General features: G+C 34.1%; 1 protein-coding gene across 1 annotated transcript in view; it reads right to left on the bottom strand.

The window, feature by feature from the left end:
* LOC105493667 (CWF19 like cell cycle control factor 2) overlaps positions 1 to 13,685 on the bottom strand; it is a 126,237-nt gene that overhangs the window by 96,584 nt on the left and 15,968 nt on the right. The window contains exons 6-8 of the mRNA XM_071075527.1: positions 11,558 to 11,651; positions 5,710 to 5,825; positions 536 to 1,188 (exon numbers count right to left, since the gene is read on the bottom strand). Of these exons, the coding sequence (XP_070931628.1) occupies positions 536 to 1,188; positions 5,710 to 5,825; positions 11,558 to 11,651 (863 nt within the window). The remainder of the gene's footprint in view (positions 1 to 535; positions 1,189 to 5,709; positions 5,826 to 11,557; positions 11,652 to 13,685) is intronic.

Here is a 13,685-nt window from a genome sequence, read left to right on the forward strand (position 1 = left end):
AAAGTGGATTATTTCTTTCTCTATGCAAAATAACAACCATAATTCATGCCCCCCTCTGCAAGATCTCTGGCATGTATGTGTCACTTTATATGTGGGTTGTGGCAGCATGTTTTCCTTTTGTCTCCTAGACTTCCTGTAGATATGCAGTATTTATGATCATGATTATACTCAACAATAAGATAATTTCCTTAGAAAGTAATAGCATTGGCAACAAAATCTACCAAAATATCTCCAGCAGCACATACATTTAAAACATTAACTCATTCAGTTTTTTAAATTGCAAAGAAGCAACATATTTTGAACAAATATAGCTACTGAATTCTTTCAGCTCTTTAAAAAAAAAACCTATGAAATAAAATGCAATCCATAACACAATACTACATTGTTAAATCTGCATATCTTACCCCTTCTATCAATTTTAAGAAACGTGAGACCATAATCATAGCTAATAACTGATGTTCTAAAAATATAGCTCTGTTCTTTGAACTCTCTGAATCTTAATATTCACTTATTAGGTTAAAAAATGACAAAATACCCAGCAAATGTAGACTTTGTGTCCTGTAGATGTTCTTTTTTTGGAGGGTCACCTCTCAAGTCTTCATCTTGTGATTTTTCTCTTGTATCTTCTGGAACATGCTGGTATTCATCAGTACTGGTTTCCAGTGGCTTTTGATTTGAATGTTTCTTGCCTCCTCTCCCATCAGAGCGACTCCATGATGTTAATCTTTCTTCACTGTTCTCGGTGGGTTTTCTAAAACCACTACGCAAAGAGCCCTGAGCTACCAATGCTGAAGATGAACTAGGTGGTTCAAATGTTCTGCCCTTGCTGTGAAATGACAGCTCTTCATCATCAGAGGGTCTTAAGAATTTAGCTCTCAAATTGCCAAAAGAAAACTCTTGATTTTGCCTTGGGTTAGATTCTCTTCCACATGTTTCTAAAGACCCAGGTCTCTTATCCTTTTCATCACCAATAAATTTATCATTATTGCTATTTTTTGCAGTATCTGTTGTAGCGTATCTATCCCTTGAACTGTTATCATATTTTACTAAGTCTGATTTTCTACTTTCCTGACAATTTTGTGCTTTATCTGAATATGTGGGTTTCCTCCACCGCTCCCGTCTATAATCTTCTCTCGTGGATGCAGCTTTTTCAGCGTCTTCTAATTTCGACTGAAATATTTCCATTGACTACAAAGGAGAAAAATTAAACAAGATATCTAAAATTAGGAACGGCTCAGTGACTTGCACCCCACGTACCGCACGACTCACTGCCAAGTGGCACACTGAAAAGCCCACTAAGGGGGTGAAAGAAGACCCATACAATCAACCTACACTGAAACGAATACTTTTAAAAGCCTTGTGTAAACAATTAAAAATTATTAAATAACAAAAAAGATTCCAAAAGGATGGCCAGTTAGACCAAATGCTCTGCACTAACACAAAGTATAACACAGAAAGCAGTATAAACAAACTTTCAAAAAATAATTAATTCCTACTGGTTGTGAGATTCAAGAGGTTAAACTGCTAAAACACTCTCTCACAGAAAAAAAAAAAAAAAAAAAAAAAGAATAGTTCAAGAACAAGAAAGACTTGGAAATAAAAAATCATGTGTCCCAAAAAGCTGTACAGATACACCAAAAGGAAGAAAAGAAAGTGCTGAAAACTAAATTAACCTGGAAATTCTCTACATTTTAGGAAAAGGTAGTAAATAAATGTAAGTTATAAGGAAAAAAAGACACAAGAACAATTGATTCTAGAAAATCTAATATGCATTTATTAGTACTTCCAGAAAGATACAGCAAAGATGATGGGAGAAAAGCATTAATTTTAAAAATATATAAGAAAATTTCCCCAGCCAATTTCTCAGAAGGACTCATCCAATAGCCTTGGGTGGGGGAGAGGAAGAAGAAAAACACAGAAAAAAACCCTAACACCAGAATCTCAAAACTCAAGGGAAAAAAAAAAAAAAAAAAAAAAAAACCTTTACAAGGACTACAAGGACTAGATCGGGGAAGGAGTGAATAAGTGTGAGCCTGTATATGGATAGGGGTAGATAAACAACAAATTATCTACAAAGGAAAGACAGACTTACAGCTGTTCATCTATAATAATAAATATTAGAATGAAGATTAAATTTTGAAAACAAAATTAAGCTATAATTCTATATAGAGAATTCAATTCACAGTCAAATTATCCTTCTTTGGTATGGGCAAAAGAAAATCATCTTCAAAAATGCAGGGAATCAGGGGGCATATCACTAGCAATTCTGAGGGAAAAAATTACTCAAGATGATTAAGTCACACCATAAATGAATTAGGGCAAAGATCTCTGAAAAAAAGAACAGATGCTAAAAACCAAATGGCAAATGCACTGGTCAAGTTTAAATAATTGTTCTTGTAGTTGCAAACTTTAAAACAATTTTCAAGGAAAAGATGCATCATACATAGAAACAGAAAGTAGGAAGGTAGTTACCGGAAGGAGAGGGGATGGGAAGATGGAGGTCAAAGAGTGAGAAGTTTCCATTATTTAGGATAACTAAGTCCAGAGATATGATGTACACCATGAGGACTACAGTTAATAATATCACATTATATACCAAAAATTTGCTAAAAGAGTAGATTTTAGGTACTTTTACCACACACAAAAAAGGAGAATAACTATGTGAGATAAATGATACACCAGTTTGCTTAATTCTAGTAATTATTTCCCTATGTATATCAAAACATCATGGAATACATACCTTAAACATATACAACATAAATTAAAACAATAAAAATTTAAAAAACAAGCACCTTTTACTCAACTTTGAATACAAGGATACTTAAACATGATACTCTTAATCCTAAATGCAAAAGTCATTATTTAAAGACAAAAAGACAAGAATACCGGCTTCCAATCCTGTTACCAAAGTTCTAAAATTATAACTATTTCAAGAAAAGAAAGTTTAAATATTAACAGAGAGGAAAAAAGCAAAATAATTATTTGCATATAACTACCTTCCCACATAACCCAAAATTTTAAAAATTAGAATAATAAAAGTTTAAAAGAAGGGCTGAACAGCACCAACACCAAGTCAGAAAACGTTTTTAAAATTCAATTAACCTCAATGGCATATGCATAATAAATGCACAGAGAAAAATACTGAAGAGCATAAATAAATACTCAGTGTTTTGGGATGAGATGACTCTATATTATAAAGATACTAGTTGTCCTTAATTTATTCTATACATTTAGTTAAATTTAAATCAAAATTCCAAAAAGTTGTAAATTTGTAACAAATTTTGGAAAAATGTTAATTTCTGTAGAGCTTAAACTAAATTTACTAAGAAAAATAAACATATAGGAAAGCAAAGCTAATATTTTAGTGACTAATAAGTCTCTTATAGTGACTAACACATCGTAGGTGTATATTATTTGCTATCTGAATAATTTACTGAAAACCACAATAATTAGAACAGTATGATACAAATTCCAGGAAAAGATAGAAAAATCAATGAAACAGACTTGAGAGTAAAGGAACAGACCCATGTATATAAGAAAATTTAATGTATAACAAATGTGTCATTTCAAATTAGTGAGAAAAAAAATTCATTCAATATATAGTAAACAACTATATAAGACTTATAAAAAGTTTGATGCCTATTTCATATCATACACAAATACATATTTCAGAAAAATTAAAGATAAAACATAAAAAATAAAACTGAACAAGTACTCAAGTAAGTACAGCTGCACATTTTTACGATTGTAGAGTGGGGAAGGCCTGTCAATGAATTATACCAAGAGTATTAATTCATGAAAAAATAATATGAGGGATTTTGCTAGGTAAAAATATTCAAAATTTATCCATAGCAAATTACCAATGAAGTAAAAAACAAACATGAAATTGAGGGGGAGAAATCTGAACAGATTTATTAAAAAGTTTTAAATCATCCCAAAAGAAAAATGGGCAAATAATATCAAGAGTCAATTCACTAAAAAGTACAAATGGCCAAAATAAATGTAAAAAAAAATTCCAATTAGACCGGGAGCAATGGCTCATGCCTGTAATCCCAGAACTGTGGGAGGCCGAGGCGGGCAGATCTCGAGGTCAGGAGTTCAAGACCAACCTGACCAATATGGTGAAACACAACCTCTACTAAAAGCTAAAAATACAAAAATTAGCCAGTCATGGTGGCAGGCTCCTGTAGTCCCAGTTACTTGGGAGGCTGAGGCAGGAGAATAGCTTGAACCCAGGAGGTGGAGGTTGCAGTGAGCTGAGATCGTGCCACCACACTCCAGCCTGGGCAATAGAGTGAGACTCCATCTCAAAAAAAAAAAAAAAAAAGAAAGAAAGAAAAGGAAAAAAAATTCCAATTCACCAGTAAACAAATGTATAAAAACAAAAGCAAAACTTAAAAACTTTGCCAATCACAACAGCATAAACTAAAAGGAAGAATCTTACTGTTGAAAATTATGTGATAAACAGATATTTATAAGTATAATTTGTTCATTCTTTCTGTAGAGAAATCTGGGAATATGTACCTTGGTTTAAATGTCTATATCCTTCAACAGGCAATGTCATTTTTGGTAATTCACCAAGAAAAATATGCAAAATGCATTGGACATAGTACAGCACTATTTAACAGGGGAAAGGGAAAGCATATAAATGTCCATCTACTGACAAACTGATAGATAAAGGAAAAGCCTGTAAATATATAAGAAAATATTAAGAGGTCATTAAAATGTCTGTATTTACTGGCAACCAACTATGTGTACATTATTAAGTTTAAAAAGCCAGGGCATATTCCATGAGTCTACTTTAAAACTCGGGGAGGCCGGGCGTGGTGGCTCAAGCCCATAATCCCAGCACTTCGGGAGGCCCAGACGGGCAGATCACAAGGTCAGGAGATCGAGACCATCCTGGCTAACACAGTGAAACACTGTCTCTACTAAAAAATACAAAAAAACTAGCTGGGCGAGGTGGCGGGCGCCTGTAGTCCCAGCTACTGGGGAGGCTGAGGCAGGAGAATGGCGTGAACCCGGGAGGCGGAGCTTGCAGTGAACTGAGATCCGGCCACTGCACTCCAGCCTGGGCGACAGAACGAGACTCCCTCTCAAAAAAAATAAATAAATAAAATAAAAAAAATAAATAAAACTCTGGGGAAAATATCTGGAAAAATATATTCCAGAAATCTTACTACTTTCTAAACCTGCTTTCCTCCGGCAATTGAAGAGAAAAAAAGAAAGAACATCAATAATTATTGCAATAGAAAGATTGTCCAGAAAAATGGGGAAACTGTTTCTAAAATATATACTGCTGCACACTTTCACTAAGAGTATATATACACTCTTTAAAAAAATTCCATAAAGTACCCAAACTGTAGAATACACCTAACTCTGGAATATACAAAACTTTCAATGGTGGTTACCTTCAGAAGTGTACCATGCAGATTTCCAGCATTGTTTAAATTTTCTCACAATGAGAAAATGTTATTTTTACATTAAATACACCCACATTTAAGTTTTATATACTTAAGTTTTACATTCATTATGTCAATAAAAATATGACACATGTTTAATAATAACGAAAAACAGAAAATTACTTTAGTATAAAGGCATGAAATTTAATATTAATTCAATTCTTCATGGCACAAAACAAAGTTAAAGGCACTTAATTTTTCACCTAATTCTGAAAATAAGAGGCATCTCCTTAATACAGATACTCACCCCATATCTTTCGGCTACAATGTCCTCAAAGTTTCTATTTTGTTTCTCAGCTTGTTCCTTCATTCTTAGATAAGACTTCCTTAGCCAGCTTAATCCACCATCTTCTACCACTGAAACTAAATTCCAATACTAAATATTAGTTATACTTTTAATGTGGTTATCATACAATTAATATGTATTGCTTCTATAACGACTTCTAAAATACAAAAATAAATATTTTTCTTTAAATATATAAGTGCATTTGGAACTCAACATATATATATTTGAGTGCCTATATATGTAAGTCACAGAGTTTTGCCACTAGGAAGAAGGAAAAGATAAATAAAACTATCTATAAGAAAACTGCAATCTAAGAGAATAAGAATAAAAGGACATAATTAATTACAATAAAAATAATGTGACCGCTATTATAAAAAGATATAACGGGTTTTAGAAAATGAAAAAAGTAAAGGTTTATTTCTAAGTGGAGGTCAGGGAAAATTTCACAAACCGGGCTCAAAAAAATGAGTTGGGTTTCTATTTCAAAAAGGTAAGAGTAGAGAGAACATTCCAAGAAATAATTAAGGAATAAAAGGACACACAGAGGGACAGGGCGTGGTGGCTCACGTCTGTAATCCCAGCACTTTGGGAGGCCGAGGCAGGCGGATCACGAGGTCAGGAGATTGAGACCATCCTGCCTAACACGCTGAAACCCCGTCTCTACTAAAAATACAAAAAAATTAGCCAGGCATGGTGGCGGGCGCCTGTAGTCCCAGCTACTCGAGAGGCTGAGACGGGAGAATGGCATGAACACGGGAGGCAGAGCTTGCAGTGAGCCAAGATCGTGCAACTGCACTCCAGCCTGGGTGATAGAGCTAGACTCCATCTCAAAAAACAAAGGACACACAGAGAAAGGGAGAAGAAAAAAAGCTACCTCAGCTGCAGAACAAAGAACAAATAAGGAAGCTATGGAAGATAATGCCAAAGTGGATGTTAAAACAAATTATTTTACTTTAGTCATAATTACCAACCATGAACATTTGAAGGCCTTCAACAAATTTATTAAGCTGGCTTTATTTTCTTCTTTACACATCACACTTTGGATAGTGTAGAGAGGAAATCAAATCAATTACTTAAATAAAAATTCTGTTGCTGATTTTCCTTGCCCCAGAACACGACTGCTTTTAAGATCACCCCAGCTCTATAACCAACAAAAATGCACACACATTAACCCCAAGACATATACAAGAATCTTCATAGCAGAACACTGCAATAATCCCAGCCTGGAAACAACCCAGGAAATGTCTACCATCAGTACACAGGACACCCACATTGTGACATATTTCTAAAATATACTATTTAATATTAGACAGCAAAAATAATGGAAAAACTACAACTATATACAACAATATGGATGAATCTCAAAATGTGGGCAAAAGGTGCTGGAAACAAAGGAGGACAAACTGATTTCTGGTGCTAGAAAACAAAATAATGGTTACCCTTCTGGTGGCAAGGCAGTGACCAGAAGAGTCAAAAAGGGGGCTTCTGGGATGCTAACAAGATTTTTCAAACTGTGTGCTGAGGACACAAATGTTTTCATTTTATGAAAATAATCAGTCTGCTGCTATACACTTATGGTTTGTACATTTATGTGCACATATAATATATATGTAATATATTACATATAATTGTAGGATGGTTTTTACATATATTGTAGGAAGGTTTTTCTATTCATAGTAAATATTCACTCAATATTTTTGAATGTTTTTATATATATGTCACATTTCAGTAAATGTTTACTTAAAGAAAAAACAGATTTTTCAAGACTCAAATTAATTGCATTCAAATTAATTCCATTCCCCCATTCAGATCTCAAAAGTTTATCTTTACTAAGCAGTCTCTGCTAATATGACTTTTCTTTATAGGCCTAAAATATTTTGTACTTCAAAACCTAGATCTCTAACTAATGCAACGATTTTCACTTTTTATTCAAAAGCTTATTTTACTCTTGCTTTTTTGTTGCTATTTATATAGTTGATGAGTTCAAAAATAACTATGTAACCACTTGAAGAAGTTAGTCTAAATCTGCAATCTACACAGTGATAAGTAAAAGAAATCCACAGTAATAAATACCTATATGAATGTCTCAGCTACATAACTAAATTGTTTATTCCATAGAATTATATGTGAAACTGATAAAATGCTGATGGACATAGTAAAAATTTCCTGAACAATCACCAAAATATAATAGTACAGAGAAAAAAAAAAATCAGAGAAAAAAGTAAGACTGTTTTTATTCCTCTATGTTGACATTTATGAAGGAAATCCAATGGCAGTACAAATTTTCAGCCAATTCCTTCACTAGTTAAAGCCATACAATTTTAGAAATATTTATATAATAACTTCACCTTCAGTTGACAATATGTTCTATTTCAATAGTCCTATCAATCTTATAATCAGAGATGGCAATAATGAAGCCTTTTGGTAAGAAAAAAAATCACCAAATTTAATATTTAAAAAGGGAACAAAAAATACCAACTTGCAGTACCATCCCGAAATTCAATTAAAAAAATTTAGTGAATATTTATTATGAATATAAAAACCCTCCTACAATAGGAAGTACAAACAAGAATGTACAAGGCCGGGTGCAGTGGCTCACACCTATAATCCCAGCACTTTGGGAGGCCAAGGTGGGTGGATCAGGTCAAGAGATCGAGGCCAGCCTGGTCAACATGGTGAAACCGCGTCTCTACTAAAAATACAAAAATGAGCTGGGCGTGGTGGCGTGCGCCTGTAATCCCCGCTACTCGGGAGGCTGAGGCAGGAGAATCGCTTGTACCCAGGAGGCGGAGGTTGCAGTGAGCCGAGATCGCGCCACTGCACTCCAGCCTGGTGAGAGAGCGAGACTCCACATGCCCCTCCTCCCAAAACAAGAAAAAAAACACACACATGAATGTACAATAGGAAGTACAAACATGAACGTAACATAGTTCAGGTCCTCTATGCTGAGAAAAAGATATATCAAATAATTATATAAATTCACTGATATGTGGCACTTTACACCTAGATTTCAAATCTGTTATTTATAAGTAAAAAAAAATTAAGAAACTTCCATCATATGCTTCCATCATAACTCAAAGTTATACTGTTACAGACAAAATATTAATACAACCAAATGAATCTGGGCTATATTCCCCAATTCTCTCAGAAACCAGATTAACATAAAAATAGTGATAAACTAACTAACAGGAAACCTAGATTTTAGTCTTGCTGCTACTATTAAATATTTGTAAAATCTTATGTATGTCATTAACTTCTCTGGACCTTTGCTCCCTCATCTCTAAGATAAGGCAGCCGATTTAAACCACCTTTCAAAGTCTTTTCAACTCAGATTCTAGCAGAAAAAGCCAAAAAATAAAGAGGGGGAAGAAATCAATAGGAAGAACAAAATCACATCGAAGGAGTCTGTAAGCAAGAATTCCTACTAACTACATGGTAATAAAAATAGTCTTCCACTAAAGAATCTAGAGTAACCAATGCTAGACTAGCAATCAGAAGACCTAGGTTCTAGTACTAACATGACTACAGGAAAAATTACCTAGTCACTCTAAGCCTTGGTTTATTGAGCTATAATATTAAAATAACATCTACACTGCTCTCCTTTACATGGCTGCCAAGAAAAAAGCTGATATATAACTGTGCCATATAAACTCTAAAATTGTACAAATATTCCCATTACTAAAATATGACTTAAAATAATTTTGTATGGGCTCTGAAAATGATTAACCTACTTTTCCACTGAATTCTAAGAAAAAAAATCAAGATTAACACAATTATTGAAAATATGTCACTTCAATCACTACAAAAACCTGTTGATAAAGCCTTCCCAAAAGATTTAATCATAAAAGTATTTGACATTATCATCATTATTGAGTAGTCACCATATTCCAGACACCGTGCTAAAACATTTTCTAATTTAATCTTCACATTAACTATATAAGATAGGTAATATCATTATTCCCTATTACATATTAATAAATCGGGCTCTGAGAGGCCAGAAAATGTCTCCAAAATTATGAAGCTAATTAGTGGAAATGCCAACATTCTAATCCCAAGTACACTAACTCCAAAGTCTAGTCCTTTAACAATAACACTATGTCACCTCTACCTTCTTAATACAGATATTGTAATACTTTTAGATGCCTAACAGTTCCACTCCTACCATTGGTCTACATAGAATGACAACACTATCTACATACGCAGTAAAACCTGTCAATCATTTTTTAAAACTTAATTTCAACTCTGGGATCTTAGCCTCTGACAGAGAGAAGCTTTCTGCCATTTTTTCTGCTTCTGAATAAACATAAGATGGGAAAGAGAAGTGGTAAAAGCATGATATGAAGAGGAAGGGAGAAGGGCTCTCTAAAAGCTTTATGTAAGGTCATTTTCTCCTAGAATCTTTGATTCTGCTGTTTCAGTCTGCTAAAAGATACCACCTAAAGTAAAATTCCGGATCTTCTCCACTCAGTAAAGAACCTGTCAACTGGCAAGATCCAAAGATTGGGTTTGTCAATTCTAGGTTTTCCTCAAAGAAATTTATTAACTGTCCTCTGACATTAGGGATGGTAAAAGCCTAGATCATAAAAACAGCCCTACATAGTCATGGTTGAGTGAGCTAACTTATCACTCCCCAAACTTTTAAGTTTCTATGAAACAGTATTTCAAAGAGAACCTTGTATGACTACAGTTACTATCACATAACTCAGCAGGGACACTTCTGCCTGAAGTTGAAAGACAAAAAAACTGTTAACTATTACCAATAATGTTAGTAAAATTGCTAAACTAAGAAGGGACGTGTGAGGTGACTCTACTTGTCATTTCTACATAAAATACAGAAGAATTTTAACAAATAACCAAAATAAAAATCCACTATGTATAAAAAGCAGAAAAACATCCTACTGATAAATCATTAAGACAAAAAGAGAACATCATAATTTATAATACTACCATCTGTATGCTGGATTAATTGTAATAAACTTTTGAAGTGTCAACACAACACTTAATGGGAATATAAGTATTTTTAAAATTATGTTATAAAGTATGCTTATGTGACATTTAAATATTTTGTCTCCATCTGCTGGAAAATAATAGCACTCTCCTAAGGTCAATACAAATTTTAAGAATTCTAGAAAAGTAGGAAATTCTGAATATATAAACCACATCTTTAGTTTTTATACATTATTTTCATGAAATTTCAGACAATACTTTTACATTTTGTTATAGAATATAACAAACCAAATGCATTATTATGTACTCACAGAATCATACTTTATATTAATCCATTTTAAGTAGAAACTCATATATGAGAATATTTTCAAGCACAAAACTATGTATTTAATTAACTTGCTCCCAAATACATAATTAAGACAATCTTCCAAAATACTAATAATTTAAATTAGGCTTCCAAAGACTGCAAATTTTTATCAATGCTTTCTCATATGTAAACTCATTATAATATCAAAGACATGCCTGAGGCCGGGTGCAGTAGCTCATGCCTGTAATCCTTGCACTTTGGGAGGCCAAGGCGGTTAGGTCAACGCTTAAGTCCAGGAGTTCAAGACTAGTCTGGGCAACATGGTGAAACCCCATCTCTACAAAAAATACAAAAAATTATCTGGGAGTGGTGACGTGCACCTGTAGTCCCAGCTACTTGGGAGGCTGAGGTGGGAGGATCACTTGAGTGGGAGGTGGAGGCTGCAGTGAGCCGTGACTGTGACTGTGCCACTGTATTCCCTGGGTAACAGAGCGAGATTTTGTCTCAAAAAAAAAAAAAAAACCCTGTGTGTCTATAATCAAAATGTAGAAATACCTTTAGTAATTGATGACACACTACAGTCTTCGGGTGGAAGACCTGTCCCACCATCCTTCCAGTACGGATTCAATTCTCTTTCCATCAGTTTGGACTAGAACAAATTATTTTCAGAGGTGAAATTTCAAAAAATTAACAAATTATTAAAAATTAACAAATAATGAATCTGAGACCCAGTTAATAGTCATAACCCTGGACAAATCATTTAAAACATTCTTAAGACATGCTGTTCTGTAATTTACAGGAAATGTCTAAATTCACATTCATTCAATGTTTTTATTTACTGCCTACTGTATCTCAAAATTGTGCTAGTTGTAGAAGATTTAACTGTCAAAAATCCTGGTCAGCCCTTGCTAGCTTTTACTATAGTATGGAATACAGGCAATAAAAACAGACATGTGCTTTGAAGACAGAAATATACAGTACTGAGGATGCACAAAGAATTCAAATCCCTCTCACACTGAAGGATCAAAAACTTCCTATAGGAAGTAATATGTGCAGTCTTAGGCCTAAGGATGAGCAGAAATTAACTGCATTTTCTTTTTTTGTGGGGGGAGGGAACATAAAGATGTTTCAGGTAGAAAGAATAGCAGCATGTTCTTAAAACAACAGAGAAAGTGCAGCACTTTCAGCAAACTTAAAGTAATTCTAACTGGCTAAAACTTAGAACTGTGACTAATGACAAGAGATTATGTTGCTCTAGAACAATCAGGGGCTGGGCCATGTGAGCCATTCTGAACTGCTGTGAGGGTTTCATGCTGGGGCCAAAAGAGACTCATGAACGTGATCAGCTTTATATCAAAAAGAGCAAACTGGGCTCTCAGCATGCAGGAAAGTCTGGAGAACAAGATTAGAGGCACAAGTCCAGTCAGAAGGTTGTGGCAGTAATCCAGGCAAGAGATGATAGTAGCCTAATCACAATGCAAGTGCCTCCTGTGTTCTAAGCACAATGCCAGGCACTGGGACTGTAATGTGTAAGGTGGCCATGGTCCTTGCCATTAAATAAATTGTGGTCTAGAGAAGGGGGAAAGACAATCAAGCAACATAAATATAGGTAAGTGAGATCAACATAAAGGGTGCTAAAGAACTACATACTAATGATACCTAAGTTGACCCTGGGGAGTAGGGGGTTAGAAAATCCTTCCTACAAGAAGTAATAATGGCAAGAGGATGGCAAGAAATGGAGCGAGCTAAATGTCAGGAACTTTAGCTTCCAGGAATACAATATACTACTGAAAATTAAAATGCTGTGTAAAATTTGTTTTTAAAAGGGCTTTTTTAAATGTATCCATGAGCTGACGAAAAAGTAAAGAAGCTTCAAAGGACAAAATTTAAGTTAAAGGTTAACCTAAAGGGATATGCAAAACCATAAGGATTTGATTTCTTAGTCTGTATCAAAAAGGGTTCTGTCACCTCCCTTGTTAGTTTACCACAAAATCTTTCAATATCTATAGTCAAGGATTCTTCCAATGGTCTTAGACTCTCAAAAACATACACATAAGATACTCAACAGGACAAAAAAGGCTAGAATTGCATACTGAGGAGGACAATTGACAAGAGGCTAAACAAATTATGAGATACCATCTGAAAATGTACAAAAGATAAAGGATTTAAAACATAAAGAACTTCTATAAATCAGTTAGAAAAAGACAAACAACCCTAGTTGAAAAGTAAGCAAAAAACATAAATGAGCAGCTCATAGTATAAGAAATCTGAATGACCAAAAAACATGAAAAGACCTCTCTGATAGCAATCAGATAAATGCATTCAAAAACAATGAAATACCATTTCTTGCCCATTTATTAGGCTGATAAAAAAATAAAGTTTGACAATTACAGATATTGAGTATCGGAAAAGAAACATATGCTCCTGGTACAGTATAAACTGGATTCCAGATTACCAGGATTGTGTGATGTCCCTGGGAAAGTCATCAGCTTCGGCACTTCCTTACTTCTCTGGATTCATGCTTTTGCCTCATTTTTTGGTCTCTACAGATTTCCTATTGCTTCCTTACAAGCAAGGTGACAACCAAAAAGTATAAAATAAGCATGCTTATTTTACACTTTATCCACCAGAACTTCTAGATGTCTTGAAATGGAAGTATTTTTATGGTATCTAATTCAGTATG

This window comes from Macaca nemestrina, chromosome 12 (genome assembly GCF_043159975.1).
Source record: "Macaca nemestrina isolate mMacNem1 chromosome 12, mMacNem.hap1, whole genome shotgun sequence".
NCBI classification, from domain to species: Eukaryota; Metazoa; Chordata; class Mammalia; order Primates; family Cercopithecidae; genus Macaca; species Macaca nemestrina.